Source organism: Nuphar pumila, chromosome 6 (genome assembly GCF_984573655.1).
Source record: "Nuphar pumila chromosome 6, dmNupPumi1.hap1.1, whole genome shotgun sequence".
NCBI classification, from domain to species: Eukaryota; Viridiplantae; Streptophyta; class Magnoliopsida; order Nymphaeales; family Nymphaeaceae; genus Nuphar; species Nuphar pumila.
The window spans coordinates 108,746,942-108,768,070 of NC_143254.1; the positions used below are offsets into that span (position 1 = coordinate 108,746,942).

Genomic DNA, 21,129 nt, shown 5'->3' on the forward strand with positions numbered 1-21,129 from the left:
ACATGCTCATTGTGGTTTTTGAATAAGGTGCATCAGTGGTCAAAAGTGAACCAATGTAGGTCTTGGTATGCTCTATGTTTTGTTATATGCATCACAAAAATCAATTTGATGTTATTTTGAATTAATTGCACTATTTCATGTTGTAACGAGCTGAGGTCCCGCAATGAGTTTCGCATGCTGATTTGCAAAACGAAAGTTGTGTTTTGCATGTTGATTTACAAAACAAATATTATAAAATAAATCATTCTTTTGATAAAAAAAATAATATAATTAATGTTTTTCCTTGATATCTCTTCTTTAGTGTGGAAACCCTGAACTATGGTTTTGAAAAACCGTGACGATACTAAAACTTCGTGTGCGCTTGTGCCCCTAAACCCAACTAGGTGGTTCACCTCTCGGCCACGATTTTAGAAAGATTCTGCCAGTTTGCCTAGGGTGGTGTGTAGACACAGTTGTTGTTATTGGTATACCAAGAAAGTGGCATCAGTGGATGTTGATTTCTCTGGTGTCCCGGCATTAGATGTTGATTTCTAATGTTTTGATGGATGGTATTGATTCATAATATCGATCGAGGGCTAAGTGTGAACCTAATAAATAAAATACAAATTTGTGTGTTAAGCTATAATTGGGAACCTAACTTCCTCGAGAATTGTTGTGCCCGTTTTTTAGTATCCACGGGTTTTAATGAAAAGTGAAACTAAAATTTTGTGCATTTAATAAAGGCACGCATGTAAAAGAAAACTCTGATAAAAGATAATAAATTATTCTTGCATGTGCATTGATATCATGCATCTTCCTATTATGCATTAGATCAAACATATTTATTTGTTCCCTTGTGTTATATTAATGGTTGTATGTTAATTGCTCCCTAAGGCGTGATAATAATTTTCTAATACATGATAAATGTTCTTTATTGCTTAATAGTTGTTCCCTATTGTTTCATAATTGTTCCTTATTGCATGAATGCTTATTTGAATAATGATTTTGTTGTAATTTTATCCCTCAAAAATGTTGCATAAATTTTATTTATGCTCTTTTTACTTATTTGATTCATTAGAAGGACTCGTACACAGAATCTATGATTCTGACACCCTTATTTTTATGTTTTCACAGCCTATGAAGTTCAGTGAGATGATCTGCTACTACGAAGAGCTACGAGAGTTACACGACTGCATGACAGTTTTATAGAGACAAAGTGTCTCCACCTTTTTGGTCTATTTATATTCATTTGCACATGTTCTCATATTTTATAATTTAATTAATGAAGTTGGTTTGTTTTCGTTGATGATAATGTAAGATCCATTGCGGTTGTGGATTGGTTATGACTCTAAAAACCCCGGGTCTCTGGGAATGTTTCTGCAAATGTTTTAAAAATATATATATTCGCTTTTTAACGGGTAATGAGTTGGGGTCGTTACATTTTCCTCACTTTTCTAACAAATATTCATTGAGTTGAACTTTCAGAGCCAAGCAATTTGATTTTGGTTGGAGATTCACAAAGTGTAGGAGGACCCTCAAAGAGGAGGTCCTTAGAGGGGCATCCCTTAGGGTAAGTCTCTCAATCTCTCTATCGTCTTTCCCAAACAAAACCCCATCCCTTCTCTCTTACGCCACAGAGTTGGACCGAGTTGCTTCAGTGTGAAGCCAGTGGCAACAACTTAGATGCCAAGTTTTCCTAGCCGGTCTGCTTCTTGCGGAAGCCAAGATCAAGATGAGATGATCTAGATCGTAACAGCTTTTAAAAGAAAACCATATACTTATGGAACATATAGAAAAGAAAACACTAAGTTATACAAGAGGCAGCAAAATGTCACAAATCACTTCAAATAGCATGAAAAGAGATAAAGATCATAATAAGTAATTACAATAACATCACTATTAAGGTAATATGTTGCAAATATGCAAAATCGGCATACAGCATACCATACCAAGGGAGTTTTCTTTACCAGCCTCCTTGAAACGAAGTGTTGCCTGACATGTCAAGAATAGCAAGGTTCATAAAGCATAATGAAGATGCTCATAACGAAGATTTTGGACACTTAAAGACCATCACTAACTCTTATCGCTTGAGCATGGACCCTTATTTTTCTTCTTGCTTGCTCATTTTCTGCTTTCTTTTTGAAATCCAATGTGTAACGGAACCGACGGGATGCATTCAGCACAAGTGCAGCTCGCTGTTGAAAAACAAAATCAAAGAAAAGAGGTGATTATCAAAGGTATGTAAACACAAAAGCCTCAAAGACAAGCCAACAGTGAAGAACATCGATGACAATTTTCAAGTGGAAATGCATGTATTGGAGATTAAATAGACATTCCAATGGATGAAGAACAAGATTTTTTCCATTAAAAACTAATGCAAAAAAAATGCAAAGTAGCAATATAACTTTTCAACACATTTATGGCATTTTACATATTTTTAAACTGTTACCAGAGCCATGTGCTTAAGATGTGTGATATTCATATCTAAGAAGCAGAGAAGAATTCACAAAAGGAACAAGATGAATGGTGTATATAGGTCACAACTCATATAGACAATTGCCAGAGATGGTGTTTTACCAAGCTATTACAATAAGAGAACACAAAGCCAAAGACCTACTTAAATGACATTTCATGAATCATGAAGTTTTGGCATTCAGAAAGCATCAACAAATTGAAAATATGATGAGAGATGATAAGAAAAAACCAATTATAGTCATAGATGTAATCCTACAGACCTAAGGGACAGCTTAAACAATAGAAACATGGCTGGAAAAGGACTAAACTATGACGAGCTCCTTCCAATGACCTGTCAAAGCTTTGCATACTGGGCTTTAGACTTATAACTAATAGCCTTGGACAACAAATTACTTGTCCGATGAATAGGCCTATGAACTTAGGCATGGCAAGTGAACTACAATCACCATACTTTCTTAGCCATATGACTGGAATTAAGACCCAAAGCAAGCCTTGACCAGATCCAGGCATGTTGGGCTGTAGCAGAAAGACACACACGGTACACCCTTACATAGAACTTGAAGAATGATAAACCTATACCCTCCAAAATCTGATGATCCTGACAACGATGGCTTGGGGTTATGTCAGTTGCAAGTTAGTAATACACTTCTAAGAATCATCAACTTTGCAAACACATTCTATAAAGCTTCACATGATGCCAGCACATATCAGCAGTCGCCTACAAATTTAAGCATGGCCTGTTTCAAGAGCAGACACACAAACACCACCCTTGCCTACACATTTGACAGGCATTTCATGCCCAAAGCAATATTGGACCAGACCCAGGCATGATAAGCTGTAGACAGAACCAGTGCACTCTTATATAGATCCATAGTCACAAATATCGGTATCACTATATCTCAGCAAGGCTATTTCTCGCGATATTATAGGTTTGGTGATAAATCTTGGGGCTTAAAACACATAAAAAATAACAAAATATCATGTTTAGACAAAAAATACATAAATAATAAAAGAAAGATGAAAAACATATTTAAAATGTATCAAATAAATAAAAACAGAAACTAATTGATAATATCGTGATATTATCACGAGAATATCACGAAATTATCAAATTGGCGATATTTTCAAAATATCGTGATATTTTACCTATATTATTGTTTGCTGAATTTACAACGATAATATCGCGATATTTTTAAAATATCGCCGATATTTGTGACTATATATAGAACTTCAAGAACGTTATACCCCAAATCTGCTGATCCTGACAACGGTGACTTGGGGTTATGTCAATCGCAAGTTATTAAGACACTTCTAGGACTCACCAACTCTGAAAACAGATTCTATCCAGCATTACAAGATGCCAGCATATAGCAGCAGTTGAATTTGACTCAGTATCACCACCTGTAACAAAACTTGCACTAGTTTTAAGGAAAGAAGCATGATTGACCCATGAGTGGTCACCCCACTTAATTTATGTACCGTTACAAATTCTCAACAACAATAGAAGCCCTTAACTTGAGGGGTATGGGGTGGTGTTGAGGAGGGTGGGTTCCTGTGTTTGGTTGAGTTGACATGAGGAGTTACCAACTATTAAAAGACAGGAGAAGAACACCAAATGACGGTAATAGCACAGGTCCAACCACTGGTTTCAATCAGTCTAAAGGATGAGATTGTATTGATAATACACCTAGTAATGAAATAGGATAAAATAACTAATACATAGACATGCATACATACTTATGTGCATACACATACATATATGTGTGTGTATATATATGGGTTAATATTTGGTGCTACTGTGAAGGCACGGAACTATTGAGCTGGAAACCACAGGTTCAAGCTTTATCTACTCAATCTGAGCACATAGAAGTTTTAGTGCACAAATTGACAATTGTAAATTTTGCTGACTACAAAAAGCATGTTCTTTGGTCAAAAAAACATGATCGAAGTCAATTCCCACTAAATCAACCACGCCATTCTACGAGGTTAGATTAAGTCAAAACGACTTGCAGCACAAGATCCCCGCTAGATTGTAGCCGTATAATACCCTGTAGTAAATAAATACATACATTTATATATATATATATATATACACATACATATACAGAGAGGGAGAGGGAGACCTCAACAATCTCCGCTAAGACCCATCTGCAAATCCACTATAGCAAACCACCTCAATAATTTCTTTGAAGTCTCATTTTGTAGCATTAATTTTGAATTAAAATTGTTTCTTTTTCCACTCAATTCCCTTACCAATAGAAATTCTTAATGTAATTTGAAGGAAATTTCCAGTGATTTCATCTTCTAAATCCAATAATACAAGTTTTCCCAACATCTCACTCTTTTTCCAAATAATCTAAATAAAATACAAGTTAACCAAGGTTTTAAAATGTGTTGTGACTCGTAAAAAAAGTTCTGCATCATAACATATCGTAAATATCATAAATTTTCATAATATAATCCTAAATAATTAAAAATAAAATATCACAAAATAGTGAGTGTGAATGAAGCTAAATAAAATGCAGCAAAACACAAAGTAGAGCCACCAAACACAATTATAAATAACTAAACCTCTAAAACATAGTCTTAGCACTCAGCCAGTCTAAAAGATCACGGTTCATGAACATAAACTATAAAACATTTTAAGAAATCTAACCCTACGACTATACTACTACTTCAAACTTGGAATGCAAATCTCAATAATTCTTCAGAGAATCCACAATATTCTCTTGTAAGGTGAGTGATGGTAAACCTTCATCATTCATTTCATCCTTGGAATCCAGAATGACCTCTAGATATCGCTGGGCAGCCCACACATCTACCCATGGCAGTGCAGCCCAAGCCCTTCTCCCATCTATATCTAAACCAACAGTTATTTCAGCACAAATACTATCTATAAGATAAGAGGGAAAACATGGCATATGACTTCCATGCATCCTGAGTTATGGCATTTGAAATTCCTGAGCTCACTGGGCCCAGTGGGAATGTTGTGCGGAAAAAAATGTCACTCCAAAAAACCTACCATGATCAACTAAGTCATGATATTTCAACGAAAGTCCATTCATGTCTCTAAAGTTTAATCTTCTCCCCATTGACAACTCTATATCAAAATAACAAAACCCATTGTTATGTCAATCATTCAAGGTTATCTCACTCCAAAGATTGAGAACATAGGGAAAAGAGGAGTTTTAATCTCAAATGCTCCAAGAAATAAAAATTAAAAAAAAAGTGAAGTCATTTCCTTCGTTTCAATTTGGAAATGAAGCTCCTTATTGAACACAATCAACTCCTTGCATGCATAACACCAAAATCTCCTAAATTCAAAAATTTCAAAACCCTCACCTAATCCTTCTTAAATGTACAGGCATGTGTAAAGGGGTCAAAAATGATCCCCTAAGCATTTATGGGATCTGGTCAAAAAGGGTCATACCCCTTGATATTTTAAAAAATAAATAAATCACACCATTAGAAAAAAAAATAACATGTGTTAAAATAGAACATGCGTTTGGGTCTGGATCCAGATCCATACGCACGACATTGTTAACGTGCGTAGGGTTTTTCATTAATGGCATTTATGTAATATAGCCATTGTAATTTGTTTATATATAATGTTTAGGGCTCGGTGGCTGCATGTAGAAAATATTCTGAGCAGCCCCAACCATTGTGCAGCTCTCTCTCTCTCTCTTTCTCTTCTCGTCTCTCTCTCCCTTTTTATGTTCTTCGTGCAGGATATCGATCACGGCAGCAGCCCCTCAGCCCATTTAACATGGTATCAAAGCTGGTTCGTAACTGGGCGTGATCAGACGCGCATTTGTTCATTGGGTCGTCTTTTCCTGCATCTAAAGTCTGGTTCCTGTGTCGTTCTTTCTTGTATTGGGTCGTCTTTTCCTGCATCTAAAATCTGGATCCAGAATCTGATTTTTATCTGTGTCGTTCTTTCTTGCATCTAAAATCTGATTTTGCGAATCTAGACAGCAGGTTTGTGTTCCCATCCACCGTGTGGTATCACAACCCTGAACAGGTAGTTCTCTCTTTTGTCTGCCTTAATCCTTCTTACTATTCTGCATCTTCTTTCTTCATTTATTATTGTTGTTTTTCTGCTGTGAACTTGTCTTCATCTTTCTTTATTTCCTGTGACGCAAATCTGGTTTCTTCCTTACAATCTTGAATATCTTGAATATGATGTTCTCTGTGTCACAGATTTTATTCTTTTTTCAGTAGTGAATCAGGCCGTTAATCTACCTTCTTCTTTCTTTATTTTTTGTGTCATAATTTGGTTTCTTTCTTAAACTTCTTAAATATGCTTACTCGTTGCTCCATTGATATGGATTCTTACTCGACTTTTTCTAGCCCCTCTGCAAACTTTTTAAATAAGCTTATTACAGAAAAACTTACACATAATAATTTCTTGACATGGAAGAGAGATAGATCCGTTCATACGGAGTCAGGATCTTGATGAACATTTGGATGGTTTTACTCATGTGCCACCACAACTTATTTTGCAGGAAACCAAGGATGAGCAGGATGACACAATTATCAAGTCTGTTAAAAATTCAGATTATACAGCCTGGAGAAAGAGAGATCAGTCTTTGATTGCTTATATCACATCAACACTCTCTCAAGAAGTGTTGGCTACTCTTTCATATGATTGCACTGCGACAGATCTATGGAGTAAGTTGTCTCAGACATACTCTCAGATATCAAAAGCTCGAGTTATGTATTTAAAAAATGAGTTTCAAAATTTGAGAAAAGGCTCAATGACAGTTATGGAATACATAGGTCGCATGAAAAGTATTACTGACCAATTGGCCATTATTGAAAATGCTACTTCAGAAAAAGATAAAGTACAACAACTTCTTAATAGATTGGGCCCTGATTTTGACATGTTTACTACAACATTGTCCTGTCTTCCCTGCTTGCCCAACTTTGATGACCTTCAGACGAAGCTTCTTCAACATGAGATGAGTATGAGACAACAGGCGGAAGAAAATGAATTAGCTCGTTCTCACTCAGTTTTAGCTATGGACACTTTTGTAAGTCTTGGACGAGGAAATGGAGGACATCAAGGAGGCCGAGGCCGAGGACGTTTTGGGCAGGGAGGACGTAGTATCTTGCCTACACCTAATATTTCAGGGGTTTTTAATACAAGGAATCAGAGGAGAGTGCCTACTTGTTTCTTATGTAACAAAAGAGGACATGTGAAAGCTGATTGTTGGTTTAATCTGCAGAACAGAGGAAAAACAAATAAAATTGAGAATAAGTCAAGCACCGCTGTGGACACGAAAGTGCCATCTGCTGATGTGCAACAACTTTTACTATCAGCATTGTCACAGATAACGATCAAACAAAATGAACAAGGAGAATGGTATGTTGACTCTGGTGTTGTCACTCATGTCACGGGTAATGCGGGTAAGTTATCTCACTTATTGCCTTATCTTGAGAGAGGTAGTATAGTTACGGAAGATGGAACTTCTCACTCCATTAGTCATACTGGCAGTGCACATATTCCTATATCAAAATCCTCACTTCACTTGTCTAATGTCCTTCTTGCTCCTAATATTAAAAAGAACATTGTCTCTGTGGCTAAACTTGTTGACGATTTGAATTCTTCAGTAGAATTTACTCCCTTCTCTTGTTAAAGATCTACAAACGAAGGAGACGTTCGCTGAGGGAGAGCGACAAGGAAACATGTACGTCTTCAAGGAGATTCCCTCAGTCCTATGTCACAGGGACTCGGCAAAACAGATGCCGCACCCGCGTCGACGCGACGTGGGATCGCGTGCGGGTGCGGCACCGGGTGCGGTCAACACGACCCTGGGTGCGATCAACGCACCCAGGGTCATTTTTGTCCATAATTTTGGGCGAAAAAAAAAATTCCCCCTGATGAAAAGAAGGATTAGGGCAAAAAAAATTTTTTGCCCTAATCTCTCCTCTCTCTCCCCCTGAGCTCGAGCTCTCCCATCGCCGCCCCCAGCGCCGCCGCCCAGGCTCCTCCTCTCCTTTCGCAGGTATGTCTCTCACTCTCTTCTTGGGTCGGCTGGGGAGGGGCCGAGCACCCCCCCCCCTCTCTCTCGGTCTCTTGTTGGGTCGGCAGGGGAGGGGCTGAGCCTCCCCTGCTCCCTCATTTTTCGGCACAGGAGGGGCCGAGCCCCTCCCCTATCTAGCTCTTTTTTTGGGTCGACAGGGGAGGGGCCGAGCCCCTCCCCTTTATGTTTTTCGTTTTTGGGTCGACAGGGGAGGGGCCGAGCCCCTCCCCTTTATGTTTTTCTTTTTTGGGTCGACAGGGGAGGGGCCGAGCCCCTCCCCTTTATGTTTTTCGTTTTTGGGTCGACAGAGGAGGGGCCGAGCCCCTCCCCCATCTGTTTTTCCTATAAAAACCCCATTTAAAAAAAAAATTGCTTTGGACCCGGGCCGGGTCGGGTCCGGACCCATTTTTTCTTTAGGGTTTTAAGTAACCCGACGCAGAATCCCGAGCGTCGCCCCCTCCCCTCTTCTCCCCCTTCGTTTTCGGGTTGATTGGGGAAACCCACCGAGGTTTCCCCTTTCATCACCCCCCCCCCCCGAGCTCTTTATGAGCATCGCTGGAGGGCGAGGGGAGGCACGCCACCCCTCTCGAGCTTCCTCCCCCGCGCAGGTCTCCTTCCCTGCTGCGCCCGCCGCCGACGCCGGCCACCACCCCCAGGTAGGCCGTTCTTCCATTTTCTCCTCCCTCTTCTCTTCCTCACCCCCTCCCTGTCACCTCGCCGGGAGGCCAGCAGGCGGCTCACAGCCACTGCCGCGGCCTCCCACCGCCTCCCTGTGTCACCGAGGCCCCGACAGGCCCTGTCGTCCCCTTCTCCCTCTGCGATTCGCCGGAGTGCCGGCAGGGGACCGGTGGCCCCTGCGGCACCCCTTTTTGCTGCCACCTTGTGGCTTTCGGCAGGGGCTGCCCCCCTGCCGTCCAGTGCTGTCGGCAGGGGTTGGCCCCTTGCCGACCTGTGCTGTCGGCAGGGGCTCAGCCCCTGCCACTTCGTGCTGTCGGCAGGGGTTGGCCCCCTGCCGACCTGTGCTTTCGGCAGGGGCTGGGGCCCCCTGCCGTCTAGTGCTGTCGGCAAGGGTTGGCCCCTTGCCGATCTGTGTTGTCGGCAGGGGCTCAGCCCCTGCCACTTCGTGCTGTCGGCAGGGGTTGGCCCCTGCCGACCTGTGCTTTCGGCAGGGGCTGGGCCCTCCCTGCCATCTAGTGCTGTCGGCAGGGGCTCAGCCCCTGCCACTTCTTGCTATCGGGTTGGCCCCTGCCGTCTGTTGCTTCCGGCAGGGGCTGGCCCCCTGCCATCCTTATACTTCCGGCAGGGGCTGGCCCCCTGCCATCCATTGCTGTCGGCAGGGGCTCAGCCCCTGCCACTTCTTGCTGTCGGCAGGGGCTCAACCCCTGTCACTGTGTGCTGTTGGCAGGGGCTGAGCCCCTGCCACTTCTTGCTGTCGGCAGGGGCTCAGCCCCTGCCACTTGGTGGGTGTCGGCAGGGGTTGTTCCCCTGCCGCCACGCTATTTATTTTTTACAGAGGGCTCAGCCCTATCTCCCCGCGGCTTTCTGCAGGCAAGGGCTCGCCCTTGTCGTGTTTCGGTTTTCGGCCAGCAGGGGCACACCCCTGCTGCCTCTCTTTTTCTCTTATAGGCAGGCTTGTTTTTCTACTTCTCCGCATTATAATTAACATAGCACTGTTGCAGACCTCGCATCGGACCCCCGCTCTGGCTCCGCGGCCCGAGCCTCCGCGTAGACGCACGCAGCTGCACGACATCCCGAGGTAGGGGAAAGTCGCACGAATAGTATGTATGAACAAAATAAAATAAGACTTCTGAGATAGAATAGTTATTTTGCATACTTGTATATCTGAAGAAATATTGACTGGTCAAAGTTTACTCTTTGTGATTCTTTTGAAATTGCATAATGTAAATTCTTTGGGTAGACTCAAGTAGTTTAATTGGCATGCCTGTTTACGTGTAAGATTACTTAACTGATAATTGTCTATTTTGCATGATTACTCCTTTGAAACTGCATACTTAAGGTAGACTTTGTGAATAGCTCAGAATGCACTGCAATTGCTATTGTAATCGAACCTTAAGGCAGGTCCGGTATGAATTTTATGTAAGATCATGGAGTGTATTGAAGTGTGAAATTTACACTTTATTGATTTTGATGTGATAATATCGGCCTCCACAGGCCAATTGCTCAGAAAAGCAAAACATGTCATGTAGGAACCAAAGACATAAAACATTATCGTAGTTGTACCTCTAGGAAGGTATGATCGTACTTGTGGACAACCTCGATGAGTGCAATTAGCACATTGCTGAGATCACATAAATGGTGACCATTTCGCCTTCACAGGCAAGATGCTCGAGTGGGTCTAATGGACCAGAGCACGTAAGATGGGGCGGCGGTTAAGAAACCCCCGTCGTACCCATTCGATCTTCACGGTTCATCAAGGGAGAGAATGGATGGTACAAAGACTTCAATGGACAGGTTGTTAACAACCACCCCACGAGCAAAAGACTCGGTTTTCCCCAGTCATCGGAGTTAGGGGAATTGGGATTACCATAAATTATCCTAGGTGGTAACTCCCAGGCACTTCTGCAGAAGTTGGATGCATCCATGGGCCACGAATGCCTTTGGGGATTTACTCTCTTGGTCACTGACCGTCCCCTTAAGAGCGGACTCAGTCAGCCATCCGGGTTAATGAAAACACCTGATATAATAAACCCCCGGATCGGTCTCGGCTGTTTCTACGTTTCGCGTCTGTGCGTACCCACAGGCCAACTTAAAGAATATATTCATGAATAGTTGTAGATGGCTAAGACTTACACTGCTTCAACTAACATCTCTTTGCACTTATTACATTTGTTAGAATAGACTATAATTGTTTAAATATCATAACTGCTTATCTCACGAATGCCTTATTTTGTTTTATTTTACTTATCTGTTTCGTGCACCTACTGGTTTGTTACGAAACTGACCCATTTCATGGGCAGGTGAGGAGTAGGACTTTACTGACAGCCGATGGCGTGGTGCAACATGGATCAAGATTTGTCTTCTTTCTGCCGGCGACTTGGCTCTGAGACTTTTTGAAGTTTTCTTAGATTTATTGAACTTTGGAATAAAATGCTCATTTTGTAATAAAGTGCAGATTTTAATCTATTGCCTTATTTCTTAAATTCCTTTAAGTTGTTGTACATGTGAATGATGGTTTTTCAGCTAACGTACCCAAGATTATTGACTTGTGTTCCTTTCTAAATGTCTTCCGTTGTCGTTTTTAAAAGTTCAAACTTTAAATCTTTGAAAGGTTTTTCGATGAGGTTTTCGAAATCACAAGTCGAAATTTTGGGGCGTTACATTTCCCCATATGTTTTTTTATTTGGGTCGACAGGGGAGGGGTCGAGCCCCTCCCCCATCTATTTTTTTCTTTTATGCAATACTTATTTAATTGATATTTAGGTCTATTTATGTAATTGCTTTACTTATTTGATTGATAATTTGATATTTAGGTTGATATACTGCATGCATGATGAATCATATTATGAGTTTATGACAATGTTTACAGTTAAATGTTAAACTGTTAAAACTTCAAAATTATATATATATATATATATATAATTTTTTTTTTACATTTTTGCCCCTGCCGCACCCCCGCACCCGGGTTTTTTGGAAGTGCCAAATCCCCGCACCCACACCCGCTCCCGCACCCATGTGACATAGCTTCAGTCCCAATTCTCCAGTTGGAGCCGTCTAAGCATTCTTCAGTCTCTTCGTCTTCATAGCCTTTGTCCTTCAGTCCATTGAAATTTTTTGATTCATCTCATTGTAATAAGCCAGATATCTGGCACAGTCACTTGGAATATTGTAGTCGAGGTTTCATTGAAAATCTTGTATCTAATGGTCTTCTTCCAAAGTCTAGTTTATGTTCCCTTTCAGAGAATAAAAAATGTTCATCTTGTGAACTCTGCAAAAGTCATGTTCTTCCTTTTCACAATATTAATAAAAGAACTTTAAATCCATTTGAGATTATTTGTTTTGATGTTTGGGGACCCACCCTTATTCCTTCTCTCTCTGGCAATCGTTACTATATTATATTTGTTGATTCTTATTCCTATTATACTTGGATATATTTCATAAAACATAAACATGAAGTCTTCCAAGTATTTCGAGAATTCCATTCAATGGTCAAAACAAAGTTTTCCAGTGATATTGTGCATTTACAATGTGATGTGATGGTGGAGGAGAGTATTCATCAAACGAGTTTATTGCCTTTATTCGAGATAAAAGAATAAGTCAACAGGTTTTTTGCCCTCATACTCCTCAACAAAATGGGGTTGCGAAGAGAAAACATCGGCATATTGTTGAAAGTGTGATAAGTATGTTACATGACAGCAAGGTGCCCATCAGTCTTTGGACAGAAGCCTTTCACACATCTGTTCATATCATAAATCGTCTCCCTATGGTGCTTCTGGATCGAAAATCTCCGTATTATACTTTATTTGAAAAACATCCTTCCTATGATGAGATACGTGTTTTGGGTTGTGCATGCTATGTGCATATTGATTCCTTCACGTGGAATAAGCTTCAGGACAAGACCGTTAAGTGCATATTTGTTGGGTATGCGGATGAATACAAAGGCTATTGATCCTATGACTCTAATACAAAACGTATTAAGACATCCAGGAATGTTGTTTTTGATGAACAGAATTTTTAGATCAATGACTCTGAACGGTTGCCATGTCGAGAAATAGAAGTATATGATCAATGGATGAGCGCGGATCTATTTGTCAATACAAGGGAGACACGTCAGGCGACTTGTTCTTCCTTCAATTTGAGTAGGGAGTCAAGAGACTCACAGATGCATGTCGAGCCATCCTCATTTGAGCCATTTCCAGTTGAGTCACCTCCAATTGAGCGCTTCTCTGGTCAGATTTACACTAGAAGGGACAGAAATACAGGGTCGAGGGATGTGGAAGTCGTCTCTACTGATCTGATTCCAAGGCCGTCACGCATCAGACATCTTATTCAGCAATGGGCAAGTTATGAGACTTTTTTCCTTGATTTTCAGTTGCATATGTCCCATCTCACAAACCAGAATGAACCCACTTGTTTTAATCAAGCTCTTCAATCTCGTCATTGGATTAAGGCTATGAATGAAGAAATGGAAGCCCTTCTTGAGTGCCAAACTTGAGAATTAGTACCTCGACCAGAAGGGGTTCAAAATGGGTCTATAAAACAAAATATAAGCCCGAAAGAAGTATTGACAGATATAAGGCACAGCTTGTTGCTCGAGGATTCATGTAACAGTATAGTGAAGATTACGATGAAACCTTTAGTCCGGTAGTCAAAATGGGCACAATTCGTGTCATCATATCTTTGGCAGTCGATCGAGGATGGAAGCTTAGTCAAATGGATGTTAAAAATGCATTCTTGCATGAGGTTTTAAAGGAGGAAGTATATATGGAACAACCTCCAGGGTATGCCGAGAGAGATCCTACTACCTGGGTGTGTAAGTTAAGGAAGTCTCTATATGGGTTTAAACAGACGTCTCGCTCTTGGTTTGAAAGTTTCTCCATGCAAATTCAAGGCTATGGTTTTAGAAGATACTCTCTGGATCACTCGCTTTTTATTTACCAGAAGTCGGGCATCGTTATACTTCTTATATATGTTGATGATATTGTGATCATTGAAAATTCAGATAATCATGTGCAAGAAGTAAAGCAGTTTTTGATGAAAGCTTTCAAGATGAAAGATTTGGGGGAGTGAGATACTTCCTTGGTGTAAAGGTTGAGAGACAAAGAGACACTCATGCAACAGAAGTACACACTTGACCTTCTGGAAAGGGCCCAGATGACCAATTGCAAACGAGTCACTACTCCGAGTGTATTACATCAGAGCTCTGAAGATGGGCACCTTTGTAACAATCCTACAACGTATAGAAGTCTTATAGAAATGCTGCAATATTTGACCTTTACCAGACCTGATATAGTTTATGCTGTCAATCAAGTATCGCAGTTTATGCATGCTCCAACGGAAGGTCATATGGAAGCTGTGAAGCGGATTCTAAGTTATTTAAAGGGAACTATAGGAGACGGACTTGTTTATCGCAGGAATAATAACCTACATCAAGGTCATGAACTCATCACTTACGACGCAGATTGGGCAAGAGATCCAGATGAGAGACGGTTCGTCTCTGGATATTGTGTGTACATTGGACATAATTTAGTGTCTTGGAGCAGTAGAAAGCAAAAGCAGTGGCACGATCAAGTATAGAAGCAGAATACAAGTCAATGGCGGCAGGCACAATAGAAGTTACATGGATTAGACACTTATTAAGTGATCTTGGGGAGACAATTATTCGATCATCTCTTCTATGCAACAATCAAAGCGCAATATATATTGCATGTAACCCCATTCAGAGAACGAAACATATTGAGATTGATCAACATTTTATACGGCAGAAAATCGATATGAAAGAGATAGAACTACGTCATGTTCGAACAGAAAACCAAGTAGAAGACTTGTTTACCAAAGGGTTAACAGGACATCAATTCTGGAAAGTTGTACATGCTCCAAGCTCCAAGACCACGTACAACTTGAGGGAGGGTGTTAAAATAGAACATGTGTATGGGTCTGGATCCAGATCCATACGCACGACACCGTTAACGTGCGTAGGGTTTTTCATTAATGGCATTTATGTAATATAGCCATTGTATTTATGTAATATAGCCATTGTAATTTGTTTATATATAATGTTTAGGGCTCGGTGGCTACGTAGAAAATATTCTGAGCAGCCCCAGCCATTGTGCAGCTCTCTCTCTCCCTTTTTCTGTTCTTCGTGCAGGATATCGATCACGGCAGCAGCCCCTCAGCCCATTTAACAATATGTACACCAGGTATAAAGGTGGGTCGTACGATAGTCATATATTGTGTGATGCGCACAATATAGGGCTGATGGTATTACAGGTGTATCATGTCGAACCTACGTCATTAAAGTCTTGTATCATAATGTATCATATGATACATTATAACATTTATAACTATGGTTTTCCTAACATCTCTCTCGCTCTCTTAACATGTTTACACGTTTGATGGTTGAACCAAGTGATTTAATCAGTTCACAACTTCACACTCACAAGTTTGAATGTTGAACTGTTTAATCAACCTGATTCTGATACCCTGAGGTAGGCAGCATGCCACTACTTTGCATTTAGGATATGCCTCCTAACTGGAAAAGTAGTTATTCACAAGTATGGTGGTAATCTTTTAGGACACTTTGATATGTTTGGTTCTAACTAGTCAAGGATATGTTCATTACAAAATTTAGATTACTGGTAGGATCCATAAAATTATAGCTGGAAGGCATTCTTTTCTACTATCCTTATGGTCATTTGACATGATGCTAATATGCATAGATTTCAAAGCATCAGTAATGCTATACTGACAAAATGTTAATCTAATTTAGGGTGTTTTTTTGTCTTTTTTATATGGATTATGTAGTCTTAGTGTTGTGATTTTTTAGGCTAGGTTTAAGGTGGAGGTATGTCAAGGCATACAACCCAGAACGAGGCTTAAATCATGCAATTTTGTCATCAAATCTCATATCTGATAATATTTTAGTTTGATCTTATTTTCCCTCAACTCCAATATAAACATGCTTACGCTGGGATTATTGCCTATATAGAAGGCAAAAAAAAGATATTAATAAACTCCAGTGATCTCAAAAATGAGATTCATGGTTATTTCCCTCCAACTTATTATTTTGCTAATTTATGCAGCAAATTAAAACATCAAAATAGATTCTATAACATTAGATACATTTTCCTGACCAGCTGGAAAAGGGAGGTATGGACCCCTCTTTTCCAATCGATCCCTTTCCTTAATAAGGAAAGGAAAAAGAGGCGAGAGTATGAAACTGCCCTTCCTCACACCACACTGGCAACCACAGAAGAAAAAGGAGAAAAGGAAGAAGAAAGAGAGGGTACAAGCATGCCCCCTTCCCTCATGGCACCCACAGAATAAAAAGAAAAAGAAGAAAAAGGAGAAAAGAGGGTACAAGCATGCCCCCTATCTCTCCCCTCTCTTTTCATTTGTCGTCTTCTCTCTCTCCATCATTGGTCTGTCACTAGAAGGACGGTGACGGGTCAGTGGGGGTCAAAAGGAGTGGGTGAATGGCAGGACCAAGATGGGCCCCCTTTTGACCTTGGTCAAAGTAAAACGAGGGTTTTATGGGGTTAGGTTCATGCCAGTTGGACCTAAGCTGTACCTAGAGCATATTCAATACCCATGGGCATGGTGGCTCCTCCCACATGTTTATTCATTAGAGGCTTCCAGAATGACCTCTTGTTTCTTGAGGGAGTCCTAAGGAAAACGACCTAATTAACGGTAATCCCATAACTTCATGGACTTCAATTATTACATATAATCTTTTTCTGATTACTATCATATAATTTAAAAAGACAAGAAATTTCTGCAATTCTTTGTCGTTACATTATCTGGAATCATATAGGAACAATAGTGAATAAGCATGAATCGTAGTCACCGATATCACTGATATTCTGAAGATATTATCATCATTTTCAACTTGGCCGATAATTTCGGCAAAATACCGCCGATATCAACAAAATGAAAATATTGTGATATTTTGATATATTTTTTAAAATATTCTTATCTTTGTATATTTTTATTTCAGTTTTTATATTTCTTGGTTTCTTTTGTATTTTAAAAACCTTTAAAACACGTTTCTTTACATTTGCAATAAAAATAATAGCATCCACCCCCTATCTCTCCCTCTCTTTCAAGTTTTAATTGTCTTCCTCCTCTTCTTCTCTCTCCATCATTGGTTTGTCACTAGGAGGGGTCAAAAGGAGTGGGTGAAGGGCAGGACCAAGATGACCCCCCATTTTGACCTTGGTCAAAGTAAAACCATGAGGGTTTTACGGGTTAGGTTCATGCCAGTTGGATTGGACCTAACCCGTACCTCTTGTTCAATACCCATGGGCACGGTGGCTCCTCCCACGTGTTTATTCATTAGAGGCTTCAAGATTGACCTCTTGTTTCTTGAAGGAGTCCTAAGGAAAAAGACCTAATTAATGGTAATCACATAACTTCATGGACTTCAATTATTGCATGTAATCTTTTTATTATTACTCATATAATTTAAAAGAACAAAAAAAAGGTTTGCAATTCTTTGTCGTTACATTATCTGGAATCATATAGGAACAATAGTGAATAAGTATGAATCATAGTAACGGGCATTGCTGATATTTTCAAAATATCAGGATATTATCATCATTTTCAGCTTGGCCAATAACATCAGCAAAATATCGTGGTATTTTTAAAATATCGCCAAAATGAAAATATCACGATATTTTGATATATTTTTTAAAATATTCTTATCTTTGTATATCTTAAGTTCACTTTTTCTATTTCTTGGTTTCTTTTGAATTTTAAAAACTTTTAAAACATGTTTCTTTACATTCTTTGCAAGAAAAAATAACAGAAACCCTATTATTTTCCTATCTTTCTCATTATTATAAATATTTTTTCAATTTTTAAAGTTACCATTCCTGAGAAAAATCACTTTTGAAAATATCTCCGACAAAAAACCTGACCAAGAAATTATCTTGAATGATACAGGTGACTATGGTACAAATATAGCAAGAGAGTGGAGGAGAAACAATCACACAAAACTAAAACTAGATGCTATACAAGTACTGGCCATTTTTTTTATTCATTAATTTCATTTTGTTTGATTAACTTTAAGTTTTTTAAATACCTCTGATTTTTTAACACGGATTTGTATAGACTTCCAATCACCAAGCATTACGTGAATAGTTAAGGACCCAATAAGTCCAACATGGATTCCTTCAGACGTGTCAATTGGGCAAATATGTCCATAGTAAAATGGACGGATATCTCGTATACTAACACTAACAGTTCCGCCTGTCAATTCCCTAGAACCCAAACAGCTCAATTTCTCCTCATGAACTATTTGTTACAGGATTAGTTCGATCTAAGACATATGGTGGCAACATGCTTTTTGGTGGTGATCCCACTTATGGGTCAAATCAATATGTTCTAAGAAGAAAGTATTGAATATCAACCTCCTTGATATCATCAAGAAATGTTTCCACTCTCAGAAAGCTGCTTCACCAACGGTAGCAGTAGTAGTATTGCCAATTATGTAGAATAAAGGCCAAAAGGAAATAAGATTTCAGATATAACAACATTAATAAGATGGAATGGACTCGGTACAGCTATTCAAAATGATCGATGAGACAGTTTCATTATCATAAAGAATAACAGGAGCAATAGAAGAGGCCCAAGTTGATTCACTCAATAATGTGAAGGAGGAATCTTGACAAATCATGCATGGTAATAGTCCAGCTTTCCAATTTAACTCCAACATGTAAAGCAAAATGTCGGAGTTTCCATTGTGACGAACTTTTCTAGCTCCAACAGGGGAGATAAGTATAACCTAGGTCCTTATGGGTCGCAACAATGTTCATAAGGTTTTGCCTTACCAAACAAGGGCAGATGATGGCCAGCATTGCTGCTCTCAGTCATTTTACAAGAGCCCGATGATAACCATGTGGATGCCACCCAATAAGCTGCTCCGACAATGGCATGACAACTCCACAATTCTCTTCTCGCTAGGAATTTAGCATGAGGCAACAAACTATCGAAATCGGTTATGCGTCACCTATGGTAGCATGAGGCTAGAAAATATCGAAATCGGTTATGCGTGACTTATGGCTCTCGAGAGAATGAGAACCAGATGAACTTCGACGGTTTTGGTACTCCATGAGATGACAATCCATGCTAACAAAATGTTGGAGCCAAGTGTTCCATCAGTTCAAAACTTCAAAGATGGTTCTCTTTTATTGAACATGATGCGAGAATACTAATTTGGGATTATGGCAGAGCAACGAACCAAGCCACTCAGGATCGTGAAAAAGGCCGGGGCGACCGATTACAAGCTACATATGTGCATACATCCACCTAACGAGCACGGCATTCACAGAATTCGAAATTCAAGCAAACAAACAGTAACAAGTGCGAAATAACGGGATGAGGAAGACAATTACCCGCCAGCGCTTGAGCCGCTCGATCGATGCCTTCTTCGGCTGAGGGATATCGAACGTGTCGGAGATGTCTTCGGGGTGCTCACCACAGCCATCGGCACCGCCGGATTCCTGGTCCCGCCGCCACCAGTATCTCTGTGGCGACATTGACACTGGAGACCAATCCGGAATCCTCGGCAAGCTCATTTTCTGTACGCAGGAGAGATTATACCGGCGGTTAAGTAGGAAACCCTCGAACACAAGGCAGGCCTCCGAAAACCGACAAAACCTTCGGGTCTCCGATCAGAATGAGGGTTTCGTGAGAAGGAAGACGCGAGAAATTAGGGAAAAGGAAACTATTAAAACAAAAAAAAAGGGTTCGGGGAGGAACGCCAAAAGAAAAGAACAACAAACCACCGGCCCTGGGAGGCCGAGGGTTTTTCGGTACTTATACCCGAACGTTCCGTCAGGCGAATGAACGCACGGCGGGAGGTAGAGCCAGAGCTCGCTCTCTCTCTCTCTCTCTCTCTCTCTCTCTCTCTCTCTCTCTCTCTCGCGGCAACCACCACGAAGCTCACATCCACGTCCAGAGAAGCTTTCCCTCCTTTCAGAGAATGTCGTTCGGGTTTTCTTTTTAAGCTTTTTGTAAATTTATTTTTTTATTTCCAAAACGGGGAATGACCACCACCCCACCGCCTTATTCTCGGCCGTTAATCGCCAGAGGTGAGAACGGGGAGGTGGATGGATCCGCCCAGTTTTCTGGGTAGGGACGCCTAACAAAAGCCTTCGGGCTCAAGTTTGGACATCACCTTCTCGAATCCCATAGTGAAAGCAACTTTCCTCTTATGATCGGGATGCAGATTCGATTAAGGGTTTTACGTCAAGTACGAGTCTAACAGATATCTGGATCTAATTACCAACGGGGCTCCGCTTGTCTGGTAGGATTAGCTGGTAAACGTCACCCTGTGTTGGGACGTCGCAGGTTCAAAACCCAATGGTATAGTTGTATAACTGGTACGGACCCATCGTTTGCCTTTCCATATATATATATATACATATATATATATATATATATATATATATATATACATATATATATATATATATATATATATATATATATAGAGAGAGAGAGAGAGAGAGAGAGAGAGAGAGAAAACTGAAACTTGACTCATCAGCTAGAAATCGATTGTTGGATCGTGTTAATCAGATCAAGAAATATTATTTTTTATGCTTGAATATTTATGAAAATTTTAAGTTATTGATTTTCAACCTTTTAAAAGATTTTTTTTATACATCATAATTGGATGATTCAATAGTCTATTTTCTATAAACTCAAGCCTTTAAATCACATCTGTATGGTAAATTTTTTGAAAGAAACAAAAAAACTAAAAAATTCTTAATTCATACCAATAAACATATTTTTATCTGGTTGGTAAACATATTTTAGTTACCCATATATATAAATCTAATTATTTGTAAGATTAGTTATTTAAATTAATTACGCAGCTTCGTTCATTGATAAAAGCGACTTCTGAAGTTGACTGAATGTCACAATTTCGAAACCCAATAAAAGGTATCCCTTGCAGCACACAGTCTAA

The 21,129-nt window shown here is 40.0% G+C and overlaps 1 protein-coding gene across 1 annotated transcript; it reads right to left on the bottom strand.

Moving 5' to 3' along the window:
* Positions 1–1,675: 1,675 nt before the first annotated feature.
* On the bottom strand, positions 1,676–20,144 carry LOC149835629 (calcium-transporting ATPase 8, plasma membrane-type-like). Its single transcript, XM_090009628.1, has 5 exons — positions 19,983–20,144; positions 19,553–19,738; positions 2,058–2,174; positions 1,924–1,971; positions 1,676–1,735 (listed from the first exon to the last, which is right to left on the bottom strand). Exons 2-5 carry the CDS (start codon positions 19,733–19,735, stop codon positions 1,676–1,678), a joined length of 408 nt encoding a protein of 135 aa, XP_089865754.1. The 5' UTR covers positions 19,736–19,738; positions 19,983–20,144.
* Between the last annotated feature and the right edge of the window lie 985 nt (positions 20,145–21,129).